Source organism: Staurois parvus, unplaced genomic scaffold (assembly GCF_062004578.1).
Source record: "Staurois parvus isolate SC_StPar_1 unplaced genomic scaffold, SC_StPar_1.0 ptg000686l, whole genome shotgun sequence".
NCBI lineage: Eukaryota > Metazoa > Chordata > Amphibia > Anura > Ranidae > Staurois > Staurois parvus.
The window spans coordinates 4098555-4124534 of NW_028318482.1; the positions used below are offsets into that span (position 1 = coordinate 4098555).

Below are 25980 nucleotides of genomic sequence, written 5' to 3' on the forward strand. Positions count from 1 at the left end.
TGCCAAAGTGCACGGCAGCGCCGACGTGTGGAGCTGTAACTACGGTCAGGGACAGTACATGTCATTTACGGCCCACTGGGTCATTTACGGCCCACAGCCGCACCAGCAACTTGGACAGGTCACGCCGCTTTTGCCTCCACGTTTGCACGTCCTTGGTCCACAAAAGATGTCCGCCTCTACCACCTCTTCTTCCGCCGTGTCCTCAGCCGCCACCCCGTGCCAAGTCCCATTACCCGACCGGCATATCACATGTGCAGGGCGCAACGGTGTCACGCTGTGCTGCACCTGGTATGCCTTGGCGAACGCAGTCACACAGGGGAGGAACTTCTGAGTGTAATGAACAGAGAAATCGACAGATGGCTGTCTCCGCGCAAACTGAAAATCGGAACCATGTTGACCGACAACGGAAAGAACATGGTGTCTGCTCTGCGTCAAGGAAGGTTGTGCCATGCGGCATGCATGGCTCACGTGTTCAATCTGGTTGTCAAGCGGTTCCTAAAATCCACCATCCCACTGCAAGGCATCCTTAAAATGTCACGTAAACTTTGCATGCATTTCAGCCATTCCTACACCGCAAAGCACACCCTCCTTGAGCTGCAGCGGCAGAACGGAATTCCACAGCATCGCCTGATCTGCGACGTTGCAACAAGGTGGAATTCAACCCTACACATGTTAGACCGCCTTTACGAACAGCGAAAGGCCATCACCGATTTCCTGATGTTACAAGCGGATAAAGGTACTCCCCTGTGTAACTTCGATGTCAGCCATTGGCAGCTCATGCGTGACACCTGCCGCTTGCTCAGGCCCTTTGAGGAGGCCACGCTATTCGTGAGTCGGCAGGACTATGGGATGAACGACGTCATTCCTCTGTTGCACGTCCTGGAACAAATGCTGTTAACAATGGCTGGTCAGGGTGCGGTAGACGTGGCGCACAGATCTCAACGCCACATGACCCCTGTGGGGGCAGGACAGGAAGAAGAGGAGGAGGTAGAGGAGGACATTTGTGCTCAGGAATTATTGAGTGAAATGGGTGGTTTTTCCACTCAGCGGACAGGAGTGGAGGAGCAGGAGCATCTGGTAGAGGAGGAGGAGACAGAGGACCCAGACACACCGTGGCAGTATGCTGTGGAGATGGAGGCAGGGAGTCCCTCGCATTCCTTGGCACAAATGGCCCATAGCATGCTCGCTTGCTTGCGTAGCGACAGCCGAATAATAACCATCAGACAGAGGGATGACTTTTGGCTGTCCACCTTGTTGGACCCTCGCTACCGTTCAAAAATGGTGGCCTTTTTCACACCTGCTGAGAGGGAGGCCAAAATAACGTACTATAAAAACCACCTATGTAGTCAGTTGGTCTCTGCCTTTCTGCGCCAACGTCCATCCTCAGACACTGTGGGCCCTGTGCGCTCGCGTTCCGCTGCCATGGCAGCAGGGGAAGGGTGGGGTGGTAGGAGCAGTGGCAGCTCCACCAGCAGCGGCTGCCTCAGTCTGCAGTTGATGATGAGTAGCTTTCTTCACCAGCGCAGTGAGGAAACTACTAACCAGCCGCAGCAGCAGCAGCATCAGGTGGACCTGGAGCAGGAGCTCAAACAACAGGCTTGGGCCTACTTGGACAGCACCCTGCCAACCGAGGTAGACAATCCCCTTGACTACTGGGCAACGAAACTTGACCTTTGGCCCCAACTAGCTGAATTTGCCCTTGAAAGGCTGTCATGCCCGGCCAGTAGCGTGGCATCTGAGCGCGTGTTTAGTGCGGCAGGAGGTATTGTAACTCCGCGGAGGACACGACTGTCCACCCAAAGTGTGGAGAGACTCACGTTTGTGAAAATGAATCAAGCGTGGATTAGTCTGGATTTCAAACCACCAGTTCCTGACACAACTGACTAAATCCGCCATGAATCATGCCCCAAACATGTGCCACTTTCAGGTCTCCTCACACTGCTGGTGTGTTACATTTTTTGTCATAGGGTGCTGGCAGATTACGGGCCTCCCATTGCTGCTGCCAGGCCCGTAATCTGCCGTGGGCCCCTTTACCGCCTCCTCATGCTGCTGCCAGGTCCAGAGTCTCTCATGGGTCCCTGTACGGCCTCCCATTGCTGCTGTCTCCATCGCCACACTCTGCCATGCGCCACTTTCAGGTCTCCTCACACACTGCTGGTGTGTTCCATTTTTTGTCATAGTGTGCTGGCAGATTACGGGCCTCCCATAGCTGCTGCCAGGCCCGTAATCTGCCGTGGGCCCCTGTACTGCCTCCTCATGCTGCTGCCAGGTCCAGAGTCTCTCATGGGTCCCTGTACGGCCTCCCATTGCTGCTGTCTCCATCGCCACACTCTGCCATGTGCCACTTTCAGGTCTCCTCACACTGCTGGTGTGTTCCATTTTTTGTCATAGGGTGCTGGCAGATTACGGGTCTCCCATTGCTGCTGCCAGGCCCCTAATCTGCCGTGGGCCCCTGTACCGCCTCTTCATGCTGCTGCCAGGTCCAGAGTGTCTCATGGGTCCCTGTACGGCCTCCCATTGCTGCTGTCTCCATCGCCACACTCTGCCATGTGCCACTTTCAGGTCTCCTCACACACTGCTGGTGTGTTCCATTTTTTGTCATAGGGTGCTGGCAGATTACGGGCCTCCCATTGCTGCTGCCAGGCCCGTAATCTGCCGTGGGCCCCTGTACCGCCTCCTCATGCTGCTGCCAGGTCCAGAGTCTCTCATGGGTCCCTGTACGGCCTCCCATTGCTGCTGTCTCCATCGCCACACTCTGCCATGTGCCACTTTCAGGTCTCCTCACACACTGCTGGCGTGTTCCATTTTTTGTCATAGGGTGCTGGCAGATTATGGGCCTCCCATTGCTGCTGCCAGGCCCGTAATCTGCCGTGGGCCCCTGTACCGCCTCCTCATGCTGCTGCCAGGTCCAGAGTCTCTCATGGGTCCCTGTACGGCCTCCCATTGCTGCTGTCTCCATCGCCACACTCTGCCATGTGCCACTTTCAGGTCTCCTCACACACTGCTGGTGTGTTCCATTTTTTGTCATAGGGTGCTGGCAGATTACGGGCCTCCCATAGCTGCTGCCAGGCCCCTAATCTGCCATGGGCCCCTGTACCGCCTCCTCATGCTGCTGCCAGGTCCACAGTGTGTCATGCCATGTGCCACTTTCAGGTCTCCTCACACTGCTGGTGTGTTCCATTTTGTCATAGAGTGCTGGCAGATTACGGGCCTACCATTGCTGCTGCCAGGCCCCTAATCTGCCATGGGCCCCTGTACCGCCTCCTCATGCTGCTGCCAGGTCCACAGTGTCTCATGGGTCCCTGTACAGCCTCCCATTGCTGCTGTCTCCATTGCCACACTCTGCCATGTGCCACTTTCAGGTCTCCTCACACACTGCTGGTGTGTTCCATTTTTTGTCATAGGGTGCTGGCAGATTACGGGCCTCCCATTGCTGCTGCCAGGCCCGTAATCTGCCATGGGCCCCCGTACTGCCTCCTCATGCTGCTGCCAGGTCCAGAGTCTCTCATGGGTCCCTGTACGGCCTCCCATTGCTGCTGTCTCCATCGCCACACTCTGCCATGTGCCACTTTCAGGTCTCCTCACACACTGCTAGTGTGTTCCATTTTTTGTCATAGGGTGCTGGCAGATTACGGGCCTCCCATTGCTGCTGCCAGGCCCCTAATCTGCCATGGGCCCCTGTACCGCCTCCTCATGCTGCTGCCAGGTCCAGAGTCTCTCATGGGTCCCTGTACGGCCTCCCATTGCTGCTGTCTCCATCGCCACAGTCTGCCATGTGCCACTTTCAGGTCTCCTCACACACTGCTGGTGTGTTCCATTTTTTGTCATAGGGTGCTGGCAGATTACGGGCCTCCCATAGCTGCTGCCAGGCCCCTAATCTGCCATTGGCCCCTGTACCGCCTCCTCATGCTGCTGCCAGGTCCACAGTGTGTCATGCCATGTGCCACTTTCAGGTCTCCTCACACTGCTGGTGTGTTCCATTTTGTCATAGAGTGCTGGCAGATTACGGGCCTCCCATTGCTGCTGCCAGGCCCCTAATCTGCCATGGGCCCCTGTACCGCCTCCTCATGCTGCTGCCAGGTCCACAGTGTCTCATGGGTCCCTGTACGGCCTCCCATTGCTGCTGTCTCCATCGCCACACTCTGCCATGTGCCACTTTCAGGTCTCCTCACACACTGCTGGTGTGTTCCATTTTTTGTCATAGGGTGCTGGCAGATTACGGGCCTCCCATAGCTGCTGCCAGGCCCCTAATCTGCCATGGGCCCCTGTTCCGCCTCCTCATGCTGCTGCCAGGTCCACAGTGTGTCATGCCATGTGCCACTTTCAGGTCTCCTCACACTGCTGGTGTGTTCCATTTTGTCATAGAGTGCTGGCAGATTACGGGCCTCCCATTGCTGCTGCCAGGCCCCTAATCTGCCATGGGCCCCTGTACTGCCTCCTCATGCTGCTGCCAGGTCCACAGTGTCTCATGGGTCCCTGTATGGCCTCCCATTGCTGCTGTCTCCATCGCCACACTCTGCCATGTGCCACTTTCAGGTCTCCTCACACACTGCTGGTGTGTTCCATTTTTTGTCATAGGGTGCTGGCAGATTACGGGCCTCCCATAGCTGCTGCCAGGCCCCTAATCTGCCATGGGCCCCTGTACCGCCTCCTCATGCTGCTGCCAGGTCCAGAGTCTCTCATGGGTCCCTGTACGGCCTCCCATTGCTGCTGTCTCCATCGCCACACTCTGCCATGTGCCACTTTCAGGTCTCCTCACACACTGCTGGTGTGTTCCATTTTTCGTCATAGGGTGCTGGCAGATTACGGGCCTCCCATAGCTGCTGCCAGGCCCCTAATCTGCCATGGGCCCCTGTACCGCCTCCTCATGCTGCTGCCAGGTCCACAGTGTGTCATGCCATGTGCCACTTTCAGGTCTCCTCACACTGCTGGTGTGTTCCATTTTGTCATAGAGTGCTGGCAGATTAAGGGCCTCCCATTGCGGCCCCTAATCTGCCATGGGCCCCTGTACTGCCTCCTCCTCCCCATTGCTGCTGCCAGGAGGCAGCAGGGTCGCAGCAGTGTCAGTGGAGGCAAATGGCCACGGAGTAGAGCACCAGCTCCACTGCAGCCTACCACCACGGCCAGTAGTGGTGCCGGCGTGCACAGAGGAAGTAGCAGTCAGCCAGTGAGGAGTAGAGGGGGCAAAGTTTCCTACTCGGCGGTGTGGCAATTTTTCGTCAAGCCGCCCGAGGAAGTAAACGTAGCCGTATGTCGACTATGTGGCCAGAAAGTCAAGCGTGGCCAGGGGGCCCATGTTGGGACTACAGCGTTGCGTCAGCATATGCAGCGTCGCCATTCGGTGGCCTGGGAAAACCGTGATAAAGATACGGCGGTTCTGCCTGCCCCAGCCCAGGGTTCCATTTTGTCATAGGGTGCTGGCAGATTACGGGCCTCCCATTGCTGCTGCCAGGCCTTAATCTGCCATGGGCCCCTGTACCGCCTCCTCATGCTGCTGCCAGGTCCACAGTGTCTCATGGGTCCCTGTACCGCCTCCCATTGCTGCTGTCTCCATCGCCACACTCTGCCATGTGCCACTTTCAGGTCTCCTCACACTGCTGGTGGGTTTCCATTTTGTCATAGGGTGCTGTATGGCCTCCCATTGCTGCTGCCAGGCCCGTAATCTGCCATGGGCCCCCGTACCGACTCCTCATGCTGCTGCCAGGCCCGTAATCTGTCATGGGCCCCTGTTGTCGCTTGTTGGCATATTCCGCTCGTTCAGATGCTCCTTCTCCTGCTACTCCTCTTCACGGATTCCGTCAGCAGTCTTTCTTGGAATCCGTTTCCAAGAGACAACAGTTTGCGAGCACGCACCCGACGGTGCAGAAGCTGAACGTCCTCTTGTCCAAGTTGCTGCTGCCAGGCTCGTAATCTGTCATGCGCCCCTGTACCGCCTCCTCATGCTGCTGCCAGGTCCAGAGTGTGTCATGGGCCCCCGTACCGACTCCTCATGCTGCTGCCAGGCCCGTAATCTGTCATGGGCCCCTGTACCGCCTCCTCATGCTGCTGCCAGGTCCAGAGTGTGTCATGGGTCCCTGTACGGCCTCCCATTGCTGCTGCCAGGCCCGTAATCTGCCATGGGCCCCCGTACCACCTCCTCATGCTGCTGCCAGGTCCAGAGTGTCTCATGGGTCCCTGTACGGCCTCCCATTGCTGCTGTCTCCATCGCCACACTCTGCCATGTGCCACTTTCAGGTCTCCTCACACTGCTGGTGGGTTCCATTTTGTCATAGGGTGCTGTATGGCCTCCCATTGCTGCTGCCTCCACCGCCACACTGTGGCTCCACACTCTGGTTTTGGCCCCGTGACTGCCCAAATGTGTGAAGTGTGCGGTGATTCTAAGATCGACGGCACTCATCTGCATGTCATACTGACTGATAGTATTATTTCTCTTCCCCAGCAGACTCCAAGGGCATTTAAATTAAAAGTACAGTGTTCTGCACTAATATAAAGGCTCTCTGAAGCCTAGAAACACCCTTTTATAAGTTAAATTCGCAGCGAATATATTCGACTCGAATCGAAATTTTTTCACGAATTCGCCGAATCAGTCGAATCGAATTTTTGAATAATTCGCTCATCTCTAGTGGTGGCTCTTGATGCACTGACTCCAGCCTCAGTCCACTCCTTGTGAAAGTCCCCAACACTTTTGAATGGCCTTTTCCTGACAATCCTCTCCAGGCTGCGGTCATCCCTGCTGCTTGTGCACCTTTTTCTTCCACACTTTTCCCTTCCACATAACTTTCTATTAATGTGCTTTGATACAGCACTTTGGGAACATCAAACTTCATTTGCAATTACCTTTTGAGGTTTTCCCTCCTTATGGAGGGTGTCAATCATGGTTTTCTGCACAACTGTCAGGTCAGTAGTCTTTCCCATGATTGTAATTCCTACTGAACCAGACTGAGAGACCATTTAAAGGCTCAGGAACCCTTTGCAGGTGTTATGGCCAACAATGTAGACTGTAAGCCTTAGGTCTCATAACCCAGCATGTGGGATCACCGTATTCAGTCGAACCTTAGGTGGAATTGAGTAGCTCTCATCCACCCAAACACAAAAATGGGAATTTAAAACCCAGAAAGAATACCGATAGTGTAGTATATTTTATTCACATGCAAAATATAACAGAAAAATATTGCATTCGCAAAGCAAGGTGCCAATAGGGGGTACCAACATAGACAGCTCACTTGTAGGAGCCTCAGGCTAGTACCGCCGCTCATACCTCCAGAGCCGGTGTGCATTCCACAGAAACAGGACGTTTGCATTTTGCGCACACAGCCAAGTATCAATTTGTGGTGCCAAGTAATTTGTATGGAATTTGTTAATGATAAAAAGAAAAGCAGTAAAATAGATACCCCGCAGCCATCAGCAATAGACCCTTCCCAGCAATAATAGATTCCCCCAGCAACAACAGATTCCACCCAGCAACAATGGGCCCCAGCAACAATAGACCCCCAGCAGCAATATCAGATTTCCCCGCAGCCAGCATCAATAGATTCTCCAGCAGCCAGCAACAATAGACCGCTAAATCAACAGTAGATCCCTTCCAGCAACAATTGACCCCCCAGCAAACAATATATCTCCCATCAGCAACAGTAGATCCCCCATAAACAATAAACTGTCACACCAAATAGACGCCTTCCAGCAACAATAAACCCCCAGCAGCCAGCAACTGTAGACCCCTCCTCAACATTAGATCCCTTCCAGCAATAATTGCCCCCCAGCAACAATATATCCTTCACCAGCAGCAATAGACCTGCGCAGCAACAATAGACCACCATGAAAAAACAGATCCCCTCCAGCAACAATAGACCACCCAACAGCCAGCATTAATAGACCCTCTAGCACACCCCAACACGCCTTGCCATTACATATATTCAGTGCTGGAAATGCCGGAACTGTATTCTCCCACGTTACCACTGAAAAAAAGTCCTGCTTCTGTGTAATTTAGTTGAACACACGTACAGCATTACCAATATTGTAAAAAGAACCTCCATATTAGGGGAATATAACCTTCCAAGAAACATTCCTCAAATATCAGAGCAATGATTAATAAGTGTTACCAATGGAAGGAGACATATTAGGTAACATATCAGTCATTTATTTTTTCACCTCCTAGAAAGAATGCAGGTAGACTCTAGCTGGGGAGATAAATAGATCATCTCTCAATGCCGGATAGCAACCCATTGATGGTATGAGATGCCTGTGTTAAAGGGCTTGTATAATCAAAAAAGGTGCTAGAATTAAAAAAAAGTAGCTCAGATAAATGACTTGCAAACAAAATACATTAGTAGTAAAGTAATGTGGGGCATCCCAGGCCATGAACTTTTTCACAGGAACAGTTCTTCACCATGTATGATTCAGTAAGAATATTCTTGTTGCTGGAGGGGATCTATTTTTTCATGGTGGTCCAGCTTCCCCCAGAGCCTCTCATTGTGCAGTGATTACATAGGAGGTAGAGGGAGTGAAGGAAATTTGCGGACCAGCTCTAAGGATGGCAGGAGCCTGTTTGTGAGTTAGGATTAGCAGAAGAGGAGGAGGAAAAAGGTGCATTAGCAGCACTTGTAGACAACTGGCTGCCTTGTGCCTGTGAGGAATAAAAAAAAAAGCTTTACCTCTTGCTCCAGAGTGAATCCACCCAGCTCCCTAGAGCTACTCCTTGTGCCAAACTGTAATTACCTAGAACAATAATCTCCAAACTGCGGCCTGGGGGCCGAATGTGGCCCTTTGCTTGCTTTTATCTGGCCCTTGGGGCATTATTACCCCCACTGTCAGCAACACCAACAATGGGGCACTATTCCTCTCATTGGCACTGATGGGTCACGATTCATTCCTCTAATACCAAAGATGGGGCACTATTCCTCTCACTGACACCAATGATGGGGCACTATTCCTCCCATTGACACCATTGGGTCACTATTTGTTCCTCTTATACCAAAGATGGGGAACTATTCCTCCCACTGACACCAACAATGGGGTACTATTTCTCTCACTGACACAGATGGGCCACTATTCGTCCCTCTTATACCAAAGATGGGGAACTATTCCTCCCACTGACACCAATGATGAGGCACTATTCCTTCCCTTAATACCAAAAAAGGGATCACTGTTTAATCCCAGTGACACCAGGACACTTTCTACTCCCGTTGGCCACAGTCCAGCCCCACTAAAGTTTGAAGGACAAAAAATTGTCCCTTTGTTTAGAGAGTTTGTAGACCCCGGACCTAGAAGGATGTGGAAGAGGATTAGGTGAATGAGGATGGGGAGGAAGAGCAGAGAGAGAAGAAGGTAGAGGTGGAGGAGAGTGTGAGGGAAGAGGTCACATTAGCAAGGCTTGGCTTGGCAACTACTACCACCATGTGGCAGTACCTCTAACTCTCTTTTTTTCTTGCCTTTCACTTTTCTTTTAGGCGATCCTTATTTGTGGGCAATCTGAGGCTGTACATGTTTGCCCTGCTGCTATGCTTCCAGTGCCCTGACTCTAATGAAATAAATAGATATTTAAAGAAATTACAACTGGCTGCTTAGTGCCTGTGAGGAGAAAGATTATGCTTGCAAAACAGAGGTATTGCATCAATACCAAAAAAAAATCTAAAAAAAGCAAAGATATAAATACATGGTCAATCTATGCTCTATCTCTCTGAAGCCCACATTACATTGATACCGAAAGACAATAAAGACCAGACATCGCCGGCAAACTACCGCCCGATTTCCCTACTGAATGTCGACCTTAAGATTTTTGCAAAGATTTTGGCAAATTGTCTACTGAGCATTATTGACACTATTATTTCCACTGATCAAGTGGGTTTCGTCCCTGGCAGAGAGGCTAGAGACAACACCATCAGGGCCATAAACATACACTATTGGCTGACACAGAAGAGACAATCTGGTTTCTTCCTCTCTCTAGATGCGGAGAAGGCCTTTGACAGACTAACATGGGATTATATGGAGGCTGTTCTATCTGGTCTCGGGCTTCCTCCCCGCTTCTTGAACTTCATCATGTCCCTATACACGACGCCAATGGCTAGAGTGAGAGTGAATTGTCTCCTCTCAGATGCTTTTTCATTACGAAATGGAACGAGACAAGGATGCCCATTATCCCCCCTCCTATTTATCATCACTCTTGAACCGTTTCTGCACTGCATTAAACAAAATGAGAGCATTAAAGGGATTGCAATTAATGGCAAAACACACAAAATCGCGGCCTTTGCTGACGACATTTTACTTTTCTTAACAGACCCACATATTACATTGCTTAACCTACTACATGACTTCAAGCTGTTTCAGTATCTAGCCAATTTTAAAATCAACTTCAGTAAATCTCAAGCCCTAAATATTTCCTTACCACGAGATACGCTTTGTCAGACAAAACTTAATTTTCCCTTTACCTGGCAGTCTGAAGCCATCACGTACCTAGGGATCCAACTACCGGCCATTCGTACAGATCTTTTTGACCAGAACTTCTTGCCCATCCTCCGCAATATCACTAAAGACCTGCGGACTTGGGATAAACCGTTTTTCTCTTGGTTTGGCAGAGCAGCGATTATTAAGATGAACGTGCTTCCTAGAATTCTATACCTATTGCAAACAATTCCAATTAAACTGCCTAATTCCTTTTTTAAGTTTTTAAAAACTTATGCACCTCATTCCTGTGGTGTAACAAACTTCCAAGAATCAGTTTTGACCAACTCACTATGCCTAAATCCAGTGGAGGTATTGGGCTACCGGATATTGCCCGCTACTATAGAGCATGCCGAATGGCTAGAATAGTAGATTGGTCTACGAGTCATAGTCGAAAAGCGTGGGTCAACTTGGAGGCTGCTTTCTCGAAGACCCCACTTGCCTCGTCTCCTTGGATGAAAAAATCACACCTCCCCGTTGAGTTCACGGGACACCCCCTTATAGGCCCCACTTTAGCCTGTTACCATCAGATAATTAAGACATTTGACTTTTCTTCTACCCCAGGTCCACTCTCGTCCATTACTATGAACCCGGACTTCCCCCCGGGTTTGTCACCTACTTTTCTTGCAGGATCCAGCCGCCCAAATAATCTGTGTATACACCAACTCTAGACGTTTTTATCTAGAGACGTCATTCTAAACAAGTGGCCACTCCTGACCTTGACGCTATGGATGTACAGACAATTACACCATTTTGTTCACAGTTCCTCACACATTAACCAATATACTAGACGTCTTACCCCATTTGAAAAACTCTGTTTTACAGACTCTCCCAAGAGACATGTTATATCTCAGCTATATTCTTATCTTGAAAACACTATTGAGGTGCAGTCTAGGAAAGCCTGTATAGCCTGGAGCTCTGACCTACAACTTCAACTAACGCCGGAAGACTGGGATCATATTTACGCACTTATTCACAAGGGCTCCATATGTGTTTCCGCTCAGGAAAGCAACTTTAAACTATACACTAGATGGTACAGAGTTCCATCCCTGCTTCACCAGTTCAATCCCAATGTCTCGGACTCTTGTTGGAGATGTCACCTGGCTAAGGGTACACTCATGCACATTTGGTGGGACTGCCCTATGCTGCAGCCAATTATGGGGGAGAGTTCAATCCACAATCACACGAGTAACTACGTATAGCCTGGAGCTCACCCCTGCACAATTTCTACTGCATCACTCCTCACTCCCATCCCGGACATATCGTAAATCACTCGCCATGCACATGGTCAACGCCGCAAAACAATGTGTCCCAGTCCACTGGCGCTCTACAAATATTCCCACTATCCGTGAATGGTTTGCGAGGATCAATAGAACTGAGGAAATGGAGGAACTGATCTCTCTTGCCAAGGAACATCCCGAGAGATTCAGGGGAACGTGGGCCTGTTGGAAGAATTTTAAAACCACCCCTTCCTACCACCTATTAATGCAGCAATGATTGTCTAGACCTATTCTGACACTGGGGAATGTTCTCTTTTCTGAGATACCTCTCGATCTATGCTTAGATATACCTTTTGTCCTTTGCCAAGGCTTGCTTCTTTGGAACTTGTATCCGCATATTACCCGGTTGACTGTCTTGATTTGCACCATGGATTCAACTGTAAGCTGATATTTTTATTGTGACGTGTCTCACATGTTGAAAGCCACCTACCCGCAAGAATATACTCCTTTTTTCCGTTTTATCATACCATAAGCCCTTCCCTCCCCCTCCCTACCTCTCCCCCCCTCCTTTTTTTTTTTTCTCTCTCTCTTTCTCTTTCTTCTTTCTCCCTTTCTATATACTTACGTTATCACAAAGTTACTCTAATTACTGACTAACCCTCTTTCTACCTGATCTTTAGCTCTTGCCTGTGTTCTACTCTTATCTTTGTACCATATCCAATACAGAATGCTGTACCTCAAACAGACGTATTACGCTCCATAACACTTACATTTCCAATTCTTGGACACGTGAAACGGATCGAAGGTTTCCATAGATGCTATTCATATTCGACATCACACACTTCCCTGACAGGAAATTCTGCTCAATGGTCAAACGACAATATATCTCCTAACTCATTTCTTACTTGTGGTACAATTTCTGGATTGTAATATTATGCTGACTAAATGTTTGACAACGTTCTGTTTTGTATTGCCTGTTATGCTTTGACCCGTCTGCGACACGGGAGTCGACTTACAGTAATCTGTCCGATTTTGGATTCACGTCTGTCTATGTATTGTTATGCTTGCTTTCTTCTAATAAAAATCTTTTTTGGAAAAAAAAAGATATAAATACATATGATATGAAAATAAATTGCAAATTTAACATATGTGAAACAAAAAAAGAAGAAATTGTGGATGGGAATCTTCCACTCTGTGGCAACCCAGGCCAGTAAATGTTCACTAAATTAGGCTTGAGCCCTGTGTACCTCATACCAAGTTAATGTGGAACTTCATTCGCTCAATCAGCATTGACTATTTTTAATCCTTATGTTGCTAGCATTAGTAAATAGATAGAAATATATCATATTTACTTGTTTTAAACTGTTTTTTTCACATTTCCTCAGTTACTTCCTGATCTTCAGCCCTAGGCAAATGATTTCATACATCCCAGGAGTCTTCAGGAGAGGAATTTGGGAGGAAGGGGTTTTCTTAGCTAAGCACACCCTCCTGCATGCATGCCTGAGATAAGGGCAGATGGATTCCAGGACATAATGATGGCCATGGCCAGAAATTCTAGGAGGTGCTTGTCAAAGTGATTTCTCAGCAAAATAATGCTTGGAGACATGGATGGATGGGTGTGTTTGCTTTGAATAATAAAAATGAAAAAAAATCGCATTTTCACTTTGTGGTGCTCAGATGCAGTGTAGTTTGGCTTTAAAATCTACATATTATTATTGCTTAAAGGAGCACTTATTTACTAAACATGGATTTACCTGTGGCCCTAATTAACTCCTTACAAACTTACAATACCTTTTCATATCTCCCAACTGTCCCTGATTTCGAGGAACTGTCCCTGATTTGGAACAAAGTCCCTCTGTCCCTCTTTCCTCTTAATTTGTCCCTCATTTGGTCTGATCTGTATAGTTGTATATAATATTTCTCTTTCAAAACGTTTTCCACAATGCTAAACCTTTCATACAGTTTCTAAATTGTTGCATTTGTAAACTCCATAAGCCAGTATAAAGGAATAGTAGTGGTACAAACAACCACTTGAAGGATAAACTATTTTTTTTTTGTCTAATGGTCCTTCAACAAGGGGACGTGGCAGACGGTTTGTCCTATGTCTACATACTTTGCTAATAGGTGTTCCTTGCACACTGTGAGTGACAAAGGTAAGGTTTCCCACCTGGTAGCTAGGTGTCTCGTCACACAGCAGAAGCAAAAGAATGTTACATCACTTCTGCTTTCAACGTAAAACATATCGTCACTTTCACTCTTGCAAATCATGTAGTGTGTCCGTTTTTTTGTCTAACCCCTGTATGTACTATATGCACAGTATACACTCGGCAGCCACTTTATTAATTACACCTTGCTACCCAGTGTGTTCTTCTGCTGCTGTAGCCCATCTGCTTCAAGGTTTGATGTGTTGCACATTCAGAGATGTTCTTCGGCATACCTCGGTTGTAACAAGTGGTTATTTGAGTAACTGTTGCCTTTCGCTCATCTCGGACCAGTCTACCCATTCTCCTTTGACATCTGACATCAACACGGCTTTTATACTCCACACAACTGCCGCTCACTGGATATTTTCTCTTTTTCGTACCATTTTCTCTAAACTCTAGAGATGGCTGTGCAAGAAAATCCCAGTAGATCAGCAGTTTTTGAAATACTCAGACCAGCCAGTCTGGCACCAACAACTATTCCATGTTCAAAGTCACTTAAATCCCTTTTCTTCCCCATTCTGACGCTCAGTTTGAACTTCAACAAGTTGTCTTCACCATGTCTAGATGCCTAATGCATTGAGTTGCTGCCATGTGATTGGCTGATTAGCAATTTGTGTTGCCAAGCAATTGAACAGGTGTACCCAATAAATTGGCTGTTGAGTGTATATACCACTTTGTATTTGTTACTTCTTAACTCTGAACTCATTCTATATTTTAGGTTGCATTCTGCTCATGAAAGAAACTGGTGCAGTGAGTAAGTATGACATTTAAAAAGTTTTCTATCTTATCACACCCAATGCCATATGATATCACAGGGCATGAACGTAAACCCTACATGAATAGATATTTGATTGCTAAAGCACTCTATTTCATAAAGTTGCCATGGGTCAGTAGGCAGCAGATATACCATTTAAACTGGATATATAATGACACACCAAAACCAGGCTGGATAAAAAAGGCCACGGCCATTTTATTAATGGTTTCAATTAAATATAACAAATAAACTCTTCCATATCTTTTATGTAAAAATATCCACAGACTCAAAACAGCTCAGCCTCTAGGGCTCAAGCAAGAATAAATGATTAACTTAAAATATTGATCATATGAATTCATTTATAAACATAACTTTAATCATATTGAATTGAAAAAAAAACCCCAACCACTACAGTTCAGGTTCACTTAAACAACTCCCCTTTAATCATAAACGGGAGGGAACACCACAGACTATGACTTCTGAGGCACCTGAAACTGAGGGGTAACAGACCTTCTTTATATATCCCTATTTCCTGCTTCCAGAAGCTTCTTGGGTCAAATGTTCACCTGACTTCTAAGGTCTGATGACCTATCAGCAGCCTTCCCACTCACCCCATATAGATTGGGAGACTTGAACCTGCGCTGGCAAATCCCATGAGGAAAGGGGGGGCTAGAACCCCCTGCCCCCCCTTTTCCTTCATGGGAAAGTAGGCAGCAGATATACCATTTAAACTGGAAAAATAATGATACACCAAAGCCAGGCTGGTTGCGGCCGTTTTATTATTGCTTTCAATTAAAGCGGAGTTCCATCCAAAAGGAGAAGTTCCGCTTTAAAGATTGGTCCCCTGCTCCCCATTAAGGATTGGCACCTTTGGGGAGCGGGTACCTGAATTTGACTGGTACCGGCTCCCACTTCCGCTGTGATCGCCTAGGCGATCGTAAACGGAAGTTGTCCTCCTACCTTCCCTCCCTGAAGTCTTGTGGGACACGTGACAGGTCCCAGAAGATGACGGGGCCATTCAGGAAGCACAGCCCTACTCGTGCATGCGCAGTGGGCACTCGGCTGTGAAGCCGCAAGATGCCGGCACCTGGAATACAGGATGACCGGTGAAACGGGCTGCAGCAGTGGGGGCAGCTACAGTTTTTGTAGCTGCTGACTTTTATTTTTTTACAGAGTGAGTGGAACTCTGCTTTAAATTTAACAAGTAAACTCTTCCATAACATTTATTTAAAAATATCCAAAGACTCCAAACAGCTCAGCTACTATGGCTCAAGCCAGAATATATAAATAACTTAAAATATCCAAAAGACAGGTGGGGGAACCACCTGTCACCAAGACCCCCACACCGCAGCCATTTCAATGCACGTATGTAGACCTGCATTGAATATATCCAGCCCAACATCGGAATGGGGACCCCATCATCCCTATACCACTTCGTGTGCCTGTAAGAAAAACCCACAAAGGAAGCCAAAACTTTTTCAATAGCCCTGTTTAGTCTATTCCTGACCTTCTCCAGCGGGGGTAACAAATTAGATTCCAGCCATCTTAAACGTGGGATGATTTCTGAATATATATAGATATGTAATCTAATAATATCATCCCTAATTCTAAAAATTAAATCTAGCATTTTCATCTGGCCAATGTTGTTATCTCCTAATAACCAAGATGTTTGGGGCAAGCCAGCATTGGTATAATCTGCCCACCTCCAGGAACAAGTCAGACCATACTATGCAACGCATGCCACTCCAAAATACCTTAAACTTCTTGTGGTCTAAACCCAAGTACTCAGTATATACTCATTTTGCTGCTCTCTGATTTGCCCAGTATACGAATGAGTGGCTGATAATCCAGACAACTTTCACATGACCTAAAATATTTTAAATAGATGGGTTAGGACGAACATAAAGCTAAAAGGAATCTAATTTCTATCTACCAATTTTTTTAATCATGCTAGCATCAAGACCTATTCTAGAAGCCTCAGGGGCTGCCCCAATTCTAAATGAGTGTGATGTAAGGCGAATATGTTCAACTTTCAGCTTCTTCTGACATTTTTTAAACACACTTGTGAATTGATATTTAGTAAGAGGGGCACCACCTTCATGAATAAATTTTTTTTTATTAAAATTAGGCCTTATTGTGAGGTATGACTTCGGCAAATCAAACGGGCATATATTAGTATTTTTGCAAGAACTTACACTGATCCATGAACCTATACCCAACTGATCAGTCTTAGATCAGTCTTAGAACACCGAATAAAAATCATAACCATACCATTTCCAACAATGATGTCACCAAACTGGAGGCCCAATACTTTGTATCTATTACCAAAAATCAACTCAGAAATCCTGAGGGCAGCATAGAAGGCCACTGAAAAAACTGCTTTAAATAATGTAGCTTCGAATGCTGACCAACAAATAGATTCTGTGGCTTTACAAAGGCCCAACAGAATCCTGGTAGTAACTGGCCCACGGCTGGCCCACAAACCTATCCTTCCTGTAACCCTTTAATGCTTGCTTTACAGAGAAGAAACTAAAGCAAGAGGGTAAGATAGAAAAGTTACATTGCTGAAATAATTTTATTGACAAGAGCCAATGAGTAATTGTTTTCAAACAGTGAGTTCAAAAACTACAGAATCAAACTTTTTGAAAATACGTCCTGAGCTAAACGCAAAGAATTTAAGAAAGAAATCCACAACCTCCGGGCTGATTGATATCCCGCAATGGTAGTGGGAGCATTTGAGTTCTGAATATGACTAATAACTGGATTTGAATGAGCTTCCATTAGTGAGCTGGACAATCCAACCCTATTGGGTCCGCATCTGGTAGCAAACTGAAGAAACGATCCATCTAAAAGCGAGATAACGCATCCGCTATGTCATTTTGACATGCTTGGCCTTGATCCAAATGTTCAAACTCAAGCATTTAAATATTAAATATCTGAACAAACTTATGACAAGCAGAGATTTTGACGTTGAACAATTTATTGCATAAACCACACCTCTATTATCTGTGTTAAAAAGAATGCGTCTGTTCTTAAAATATTCACCCCAGAGTGCCATTGCTACCACTATAGGAAATAACTCCAGGAGAACTATGTTCCGTAAGTTACCTTTAATCTTCTGAAGAGGATCCCAGGGCTACGCACACTAGTGGGTTTTCCAAATAGCAGCGAAGCCCAGAGAGCCTGCCGAACCAGTATAATGGCAAAAATCCTTAACTGAAATGAAATCTTGTTGCCATACTGCCCTACCATTAAAATGTTCTAAAAACTGGTACCAAACCAATAAATCCTCATGCATGCCGTGTGTCATGTGGACATGGGCAGTATTGGGGACTTTAAACCTGAAATCGCTAAGCATATCCTGCGGGAAAAGATTCTCCCTATAGGCAAGACCCTTGTAGCAAAGGCCAATAGTCCCAAAAGAGACTAGGTCTCTTTTAACATGACTTTTTTCTTCCTAATCAAACTAATAAGGGAAACTATAAGTCTAACAGTTTTTTCCTCAGGAAGTCTAAAAATTCAATACAACACGATGGGAAAACAGTCTTTTCTTGTGCCAAGGGGACCCCAAAACTTGCACATACTGACAACAATTTTTGTAATAAGTTAAAACAATGCTGACTACCAGGGGGCCTAAAAACAAAAAAATCATCTAAGTAATGCAAAACAATTTTAGAACCTGACACACTCGAAATAACCAAAATAGAAACAAGATAAGAGCAGCTCATAGGCAGGCACTTATCAAAATAAAAGTAACCGTCAAAGAAAAAACCTAGTGAATTAAAACGGAGGGATTAATGGGTAAATGCCGAATAGCAGATTTAATTCTGCTTTCACTAATAAACATCAAGGACCTAGTGTTTTCAGCAAAACTAAAGCATCCTCAAAAGATGAGTAACTAACCGATGACATGCTCTCCTGTATTTGATCATTAAGAGAACCACCCTCCGGGAATGATAAATGGTGGATTAGTCTATGAGAATTGGGCTCCTTTTTAGGTACCATCCCCAAGGTAGAAACTCTGAAATTGTTAAACAGGGGTTGTAAAAAAGGGCCTTCCACACTACCCTCTTTGATCTCTTTAGAAATCTTTTCTCTCACTATGTGTTCCTTACCCAACACTGACTTAAGGTCCCGAAAAATTTTACAACCTACACTAAGAAATTTTGGTAACAAAAAACCCTCATGAAATCCTTTCATTAGGAGTAGGGCAGTCCACTTGTCTGGGTATTGTCTGTCAGGAAATATTTTGTGCAGTTTGACCGGAGTTGGTGATCTTGCAAAAGACATCCCTTCCTGCTTGCTGGTTTGTGGCAGATAGCTTCTTAACCACTAGGCCAATTTTCAGGTATCAGCGCTCTCACACTTTGAATGACAATGGTGCGGTCATACAACACTGTACCCAAACTAAAATTTTATCATTTTCTTCACACAACTAGAGCTTTCTTTTGGTGGTATTTAATCACCACTGGGGTTGTATTTTTTGCTAAATTAACAAAAAAAGACCGAAAATTGTGAAACAAAACCCACGTTTTTCTTTGTTTCTGTTATAAAAGTTTGCAAATAAATATTTGTTCTTCATAAATTTAGGCCGAGATGTATTCTGCTACATTTCTTTGGTGAAAATAACCCAAATTAGGATGTATTATTTAGTCTGTAGGAAAGTTATAAAGTTCACAAACTATGGGATATATCTGAAAATTGATCAATCATGAAGTACTGACAGCCAATCTAATTTTTTGAGGTCCAAGAATGTCAGAATAGTACAGATATCCCCCAAATAACCGCTTTTTCCAAAGTAGACAGTCCGACGTATTTCATAACAGGCATGGTGAGTTTTTTGAAGTTGTAATTTTGTTGTCATAATGTTTTGGAAAAAGAAGAAATTAAAAAAATGATTTTCACTATTTTTTTTACATACTGTCACCAGTGCAGTACAGCGTCATCATATAACTGGCATGGCGATGATCAGGGTTACTGACTGGTGACAGTACAAAAAAAATATATAATTTTTTTTAATTTTTTATATTTTTTATTATTTTTAATTTTTTATTAAATTTTTTCTCTTTTTTTAAGATTTTTTTTCATATTTCACAATGACCAAAGTAGTATAATGTTACCATAGTAACAGTATTTTTTTTTTTTACACAATTTGCTTATAGCAAGGAATTACTTTGCTATAAGCAAGCATTTACCTGAATGAAATCGATTCATTCAGGGTTTTTTTTTTTGCTTAGCTGTGATTTGGCCATGGCAATGCGCGTTCCTGAAAGGACGCCATATGGTGTCCACCCGTAGGGACGAGCTGTTCGCCTGGCCGCCATCTGGCTATAGGTCGGGCGGCAACTGGTTAAAGTATTTGGATACTGGCTTTGTACCGGCACAAAGGCACATTCGTGCCTGTATTTGCAGGAATTTAGCCATCTACATTGTGAATCATTAAAAGGATAAGTTTACCTTTTGCCCCATATTACAGGTTACATCCATATTTAGGGTGTAATATGCAGCATGGGAGCATACTTTACCCCAAAATTCCACTTGTATTCAAATTTTTACCAGAATCCTAGGGTGCATCTATATCTCATATTTGCTTCTTTTAAAATTAGCATGCCTGAGAGTCCCCATGCCCCACACAGCTGCATCATTCCTCTCTGATGTCGGTCCTTAGTAGAAACTACACTGCCCATCTTCCACCTTGTCAGAGCACGTGCACGTTTCCTCCTCCTTCCCAGACACGATCACAGCTCTGTGTGCGCTCTCTGCCTCACAGTTGGCCTCCTCCCCTCATTCCATTCCTCTCCCTTGCACCTCCCTAAAGTGGCTTCATGGCCAAGAGAAAAAAAAAAGCCAAAGGAACAGCGACACACATGCGATCACACAACTTCCCTTGCACCAAGTAAGAACTCCTGCAATTGACAGTTCTTATAAAGCAGGGGGCATGGCATTGCAAATTACATCATTGACTTTCCATGTCCCTATCTAGGCAATGATATAAATTTCCAGGTCATGGGCCCTGCTTTATAAGAACTGTCAGTAGCAGGAGTTCTTACTCGGCACAAGGAAACTGGTGTCAACGTTAGTCCCCTGGCCAGTCACATCATTGCCCAAATAGGTGTGGTAGCACCCAGATATTGCAGAGTTCCCTTTAAGCTGTAACACAGCAGCCTATGTTTGTAAAAGCAAAGTTTTCACTCTCCCCCTCCCTTATTTCCTGTGAATAATATGTACCAGCTTGTAGCTAGTACTCTTATGCAGCTGCTATTTCAAAGTTATATTTTGCAGAGTTTAGAAAGACTTTTGAGAGTATAGAAAGTGAAAGAAGGAATGTATGCCTTGTGACGTAATCATTGGTATATACGCTTGTAAGAAGTTTTCTATAACTCACTTAGCAGATGAGAGCATGAGCCGTCTGTTGGGTCAAATAGCTCTGTTTTTAATAAATCATTTGTTTTCCTCAAGTCCATGTCCAGAGTTCCCTGGTTTGCCAAAATTGCTACTACATAGGGACAGGGACAATTGTCAGTCACAGGAGCTCTCTTTCACTGGAAGCTGTGTGATCTCATGTGTGTCCTCCAGCAAGTGACGGTCAATGATGTGACTTGTCACATTAATAAACCTTAAAAAATAAGTGTCCTTTCCCAACAGAATAGGGTGAGGAGACTTGTTAGAAAGTTACTGCAGCATAGATCCTGCTTGCCGCTTCCCTAAAAACTGTTACTGTGTAGAGCTAACAGCTGTAATTACTCAGACTGCTCGCTCTTGTGAGCTGTGTCTGTGCGTAATAGGGGATACAGTGCTTAGTGAAATGCCTGTGTCAGAATCCCCGAGCGTGCTCTGGAATAACACTTCAGCCGTATGTGTCAGGCTTCAGAAAGACAGATGGATGTAGTAGTGCGGTGATGTCACACGCATTTGTTGTCCAGCTGTCCTTCCTGAAATTTCCTAACAGAAAGTCCGTAAAGAAGTACGGACCTCAGCAAAGTAGTAGAGTTTGCAGAAGCCTCAGCCTTTTGCTATGGTTGAATGTTCCCGGACCTAGAAGTGACATATTGACGCTTCAACGTCCTGTATAGTTTACTTTGATTTAGTCCTTGTAATGAGGGCTCATATGTTTTGAGTCAAACATGTGAGCCCTCATTACAAGGACTAAATCAAAGTCGACTATACAAGATGTCGAAGCGTCAATACGTCACTTCCGGGTCTGGGAACATTCAACCATAGCGAAAGCGAGGCCTGGAGCGCATGTCGGCCTTCTTTGGCATTCACAAGCTGCAGATACTGGTGCCGGTAATACAGGCACCACCCCGTTTGTCTTATGCTCTTAATGTATATTTAATAAATACTACACAAAGGATTTTTATCTGTCTGGGTTATCTGAGCGGTCTGGCACCAAATCTCCTTAAGGATTAGCCTGCATTGAACACCATAGATGAATCGGAGAGTATGCTGGGAATCCCAATGCTTTAGCTTATGGTCATACTAACGGAGAGCTTCTGGAGGGGAGTAACATTCTAGGAGATCCTGAGAGGATGGTCCCCTATATGACCAAAAAGCGCATCTGGCCAACTTAATTGGGGTCAAAAGGTCTTCTGAGTGAGCAATTTATATATACCTTGCTGGCAAGTGGTGAAGATTTAAAGTCAGCCTTTTGTTTGGCTCACAGTGTAGAGGAATAGAAAGGACTGTCACTTTTTTTCAAAACTTAAATTCACCTTTGGACTTATATTGATTTTGTGTTTTTCTTATGTTTTTTGCAAAGTTAGTGGAAAATATAGTACTTACTATAGGGGCAATATGTAAAATTTAATGGTTTGCTTTAGGGGCATGTTGTGAAACAAGCCTCTTACAGTTGTGTCCAAAATTATTCAACCCCCAATGCTGTAAAGGGGTTTAGGGACTATAGTGTACATTTGGAATTGTATTCAGAATCAAATCCTACAAGGACGTTGTAACTACCCAAATGCAACTAAAATGACATCAATTGTTTATGTAATACAGTAGTAAATGGTTCTTATGTGGTTTCTTCATTGCCACAATTATTCAACCCCTTAAAGACTACCACTCTGAAGAACAGAGGTTCATACAGGTGCTTTCCATCAGGTATTGAAAACACCTGTGGATGTCACCGAGCAGCAATCAAGCATAATAAGCACCAATTAGGCAGCTTTAAAATGACTGTGATACTCAGCTCCTTCTAGACATTTACTGGTGTGGTTACAAACATGGTGAAGGCAAGAGAATGGTCCAGGAAGACAAGAGAAGAGGTGATTTCTCTTCACAGGAAGGGCAATGGCTATAAGAAGATTGCAAAGATGTTAAACATACCAAGAGACACCTTAGGAAGCATCATTCGCAAATTCAAGGCAAAGGGCACTGTTGAAACGCTACCTGGTCGTGGCAGAAAGAAGATGCTGACTTCGACTGCTGTGCGCTACCTGAAGCGTAGAGTGGAGAGAAGTCCCCGTGTGACTGCTGAGGAACTGAGAAAAGATTTGTCAGATGTGGGTACAGAAGTTTCAGCCCAGACAATAAGACGCACACTGCGTAATGAAGGCCTCCGTGCCAGAACTCCCAGGCGTACCCCCTTGCTGTCTCCAAAGAATAAGAAGAGTCGACTGCAGTATGCCAAAAGCCATGTGGACAAACCACAAAAGTTGTGGGATAGTGTTCTGTGGACTGATGAAACAAAATTAGAACTGTTTGGGCCCATGGATCAACGCTATGTTTGGAGGAGGAAGAACAAGGCCTATGATGAAAAGAACACCTTGCCTACTGTGAAGCATGGTGGAGGGTCAATCATGCTTTGGGGCTGTTTTGCTTCTGCAGGTACAGGGAAGCTTCAGCGTGTGCAAGGTACCATGAATTCTCTTCAGTACCAGGAGATATTGGATGGAAACGTGATGCAGTCCGTCACACACCTGAGGCTTGGGAGACGTTGGACCTTTCAACAGGACAATGATCCCAAGCATACCTCCAAGTCCACTAGAGCATGGTTGCAGAGGAAAGGCTGGAACATTTTGGAGTGGCCATCGCAGTCACCAGACTTAAATCCGATTGAGAACCTCTGGTGGGACTTAAAGAAAGCAGTTGCAGTGCGCAAGCCTAAGAATGTGACTGAACTGGAGGCCTTTGCCCATGAAGAATGGGCGAAGATACCCGTAGATCGCTGCAAGACACTTGTGTCAAGCTATGCTTCACGTTTAAAAGCTGTTATAACTGTAAAAGGATGCTGTACTAAGTACTAAGATTGAATGTCACTTGGGGGTTGAATAAAACTGATAATGCTGTGAGCACAGAAAAGACATTTGTGGTTATTTCATTATAACTGTTATGTTATATTTGTCTGACCTACAAGTGCCTCTTTAATGTAAATGTAAGCAAGATGACTGAATGATCAAAAGCAATGTCAAACTGGCCAAAACACTCAATTTCAGTGGGGGTTGAATAATTTTGGACACAACTGTATATGTAAATGCACAACATACAGTATATGTAGCGCCTGTCTATTTACAACAAGTGTGGTTATTCACTCTACTAGGGGCAGCTTCATATTATACACACTATTTTTTCATTTGGCGCCCTAATAATAATTTTTTATTTATTCCATTGGTGAGCCACAATATTAATAAGGAAATATGTAATATGCAATTTCCCAATCAGCTCCCCAGTGCAGAGAAGGGCGTATTGTGAGTTTTTGATGAAAAGATTCATCATACGCAAACCACGCAGCACCCAAAAAATTCTTGTACACCTCAAGTACTATATCAATGTGCTGAAAAAGAGCCTGACCTTTCTCTGGATATTTCTTGCACATAGGGCTTGAAAATATGCAAAAGGCCTGCAACCAGTAGGTAAATGATTTGGTCACAGGCTTTCTCCTATCCTCTTCAGTTTTTTCATCCTGTCAGCCTTATGGACAAACTCTTTAGCGGAAAGGAGAAGCACTAATACATCCACAAACTCCTCCCGCCAGATCTTTTCTTTCTGGCCGACAGAAAGATAAAAGCCAAGCGGTGACAAACTACATGGTAAAGCTTCTTTAAGACATGTCTCTGGAACATTCTGTCCTCTGACTTTACTGGATTCTGCATTTGAGGATGTCTGCAGATCAGGAGGAACATTATCCTGGCAGTTAGTGGAAATGCCACAAGATGGTGCCCACACTAACGCAGCAGAATCTTCAAAAGCAGAGTCACTAACACAATTACCATCCTGAACAGATGCTACAGGAACATTCAAAGCTAAACTAGAACTATTAAAATTTCTAACCACATGACTAGTGCATCAGGGATATGCTAGTTAAGACCCCCTGCAACACTGTCTCAATCTCTCACATACCCCCCTTAACATACCATTAAAGGAAAACATAACATCTTTTAGAGTAAAATGGCCAACACGGCCTGTTATTAACACTTCAACTTCAATACACAAAAACATTCCTTAAAACAGAAACATACAGGAGAAGTTGTTGGTCTTCGAAGGCACCAAACAAAAACCAATATCCCCTTGCGGAATCTATATTATAACTAGGCCTCCAGCTGCAACGCTCTGGCTCGGAGACAAAACATATCATCCGCAGTGCAGAATCTCCACCTTCCAATTAAACCTCGGTTAATCAGAATGCACCCGGGCACCCCATACCACCGATGGGTCCCAACCATTAGCTTTAACTTAAAAGTATGTGCTGCCTCCAAAGACCAACAAACGCCCCCGGAACCAAAACAAAAACAGGGAATCGACAAAACACCCACACACACCCCAAGGGAGGTATGGGAGGGAAGCTCGCTCACTGCTCTCTCCTCCTGCACTGAACTGGATGACCCTCCCATCCACACCCAAAAGGTGTCGAAGACCCCATCCTGCACCCCCCGTCACCAATCAGGTAACTTGCCCATATTCTAACTCCCACCTTTTTTTCTTTAACCCTTTCCTGTCTTTCCTACCCCCCTCTTAACTGAGTCATGTCTGCCCTGCGCTATTTTTTCTTTTCTTTTTTTCATTTTTGCTATGGGCATCTATTTCAGTTCCCTAACTGTCCTAACTAAAACGTCAAAATAAGGAGAGAAGTTGTGGAGGAAACTCATCAGCACCAGCTAAAGAAGAAGGAGGTCCTCCATGCTGATCAGTTGAAGGGCAGATGACAGGGAGAGTTCTTCCAGCGTTCAGCTGACCCCACTCGGGCTGTTCTGTTCTTCCCTGCGATAAGCTTCTTGCATGACAGCCGCTTGTCATCTATGACCTTTGACCTCTAGGCAACGCCTCCATGACTGGGATTCTTCTTCTTATGGCGACATCCCCAGACCTGCTTCCAGCCATACTACGCATTCGCCTGGAAGAACTCCTGGCGCCCTCTGCAGGGCAGTGC

General features: G+C 45.5%; 1 protein-coding gene across 1 annotated transcript in view; it reads left to right on the plus strand.

Moving 5' to 3' along the window:
* LOC149447461 (immunoglobulin superfamily member 1-like) overlaps positions 1 to 25980 on the plus strand; it is an 84213-nt gene that overhangs the window by 28441 nt on the left and 29792 nt on the right. The window contains exon 2 of the mRNA XM_089652579.1: positions 14580 to 14615. Coding sequence (XP_089508705.1) covers positions 14580 to 14615 — 36 coding nt within the window. The remainder of the gene's footprint in view (positions 1 to 14579; positions 14616 to 25980) is intronic.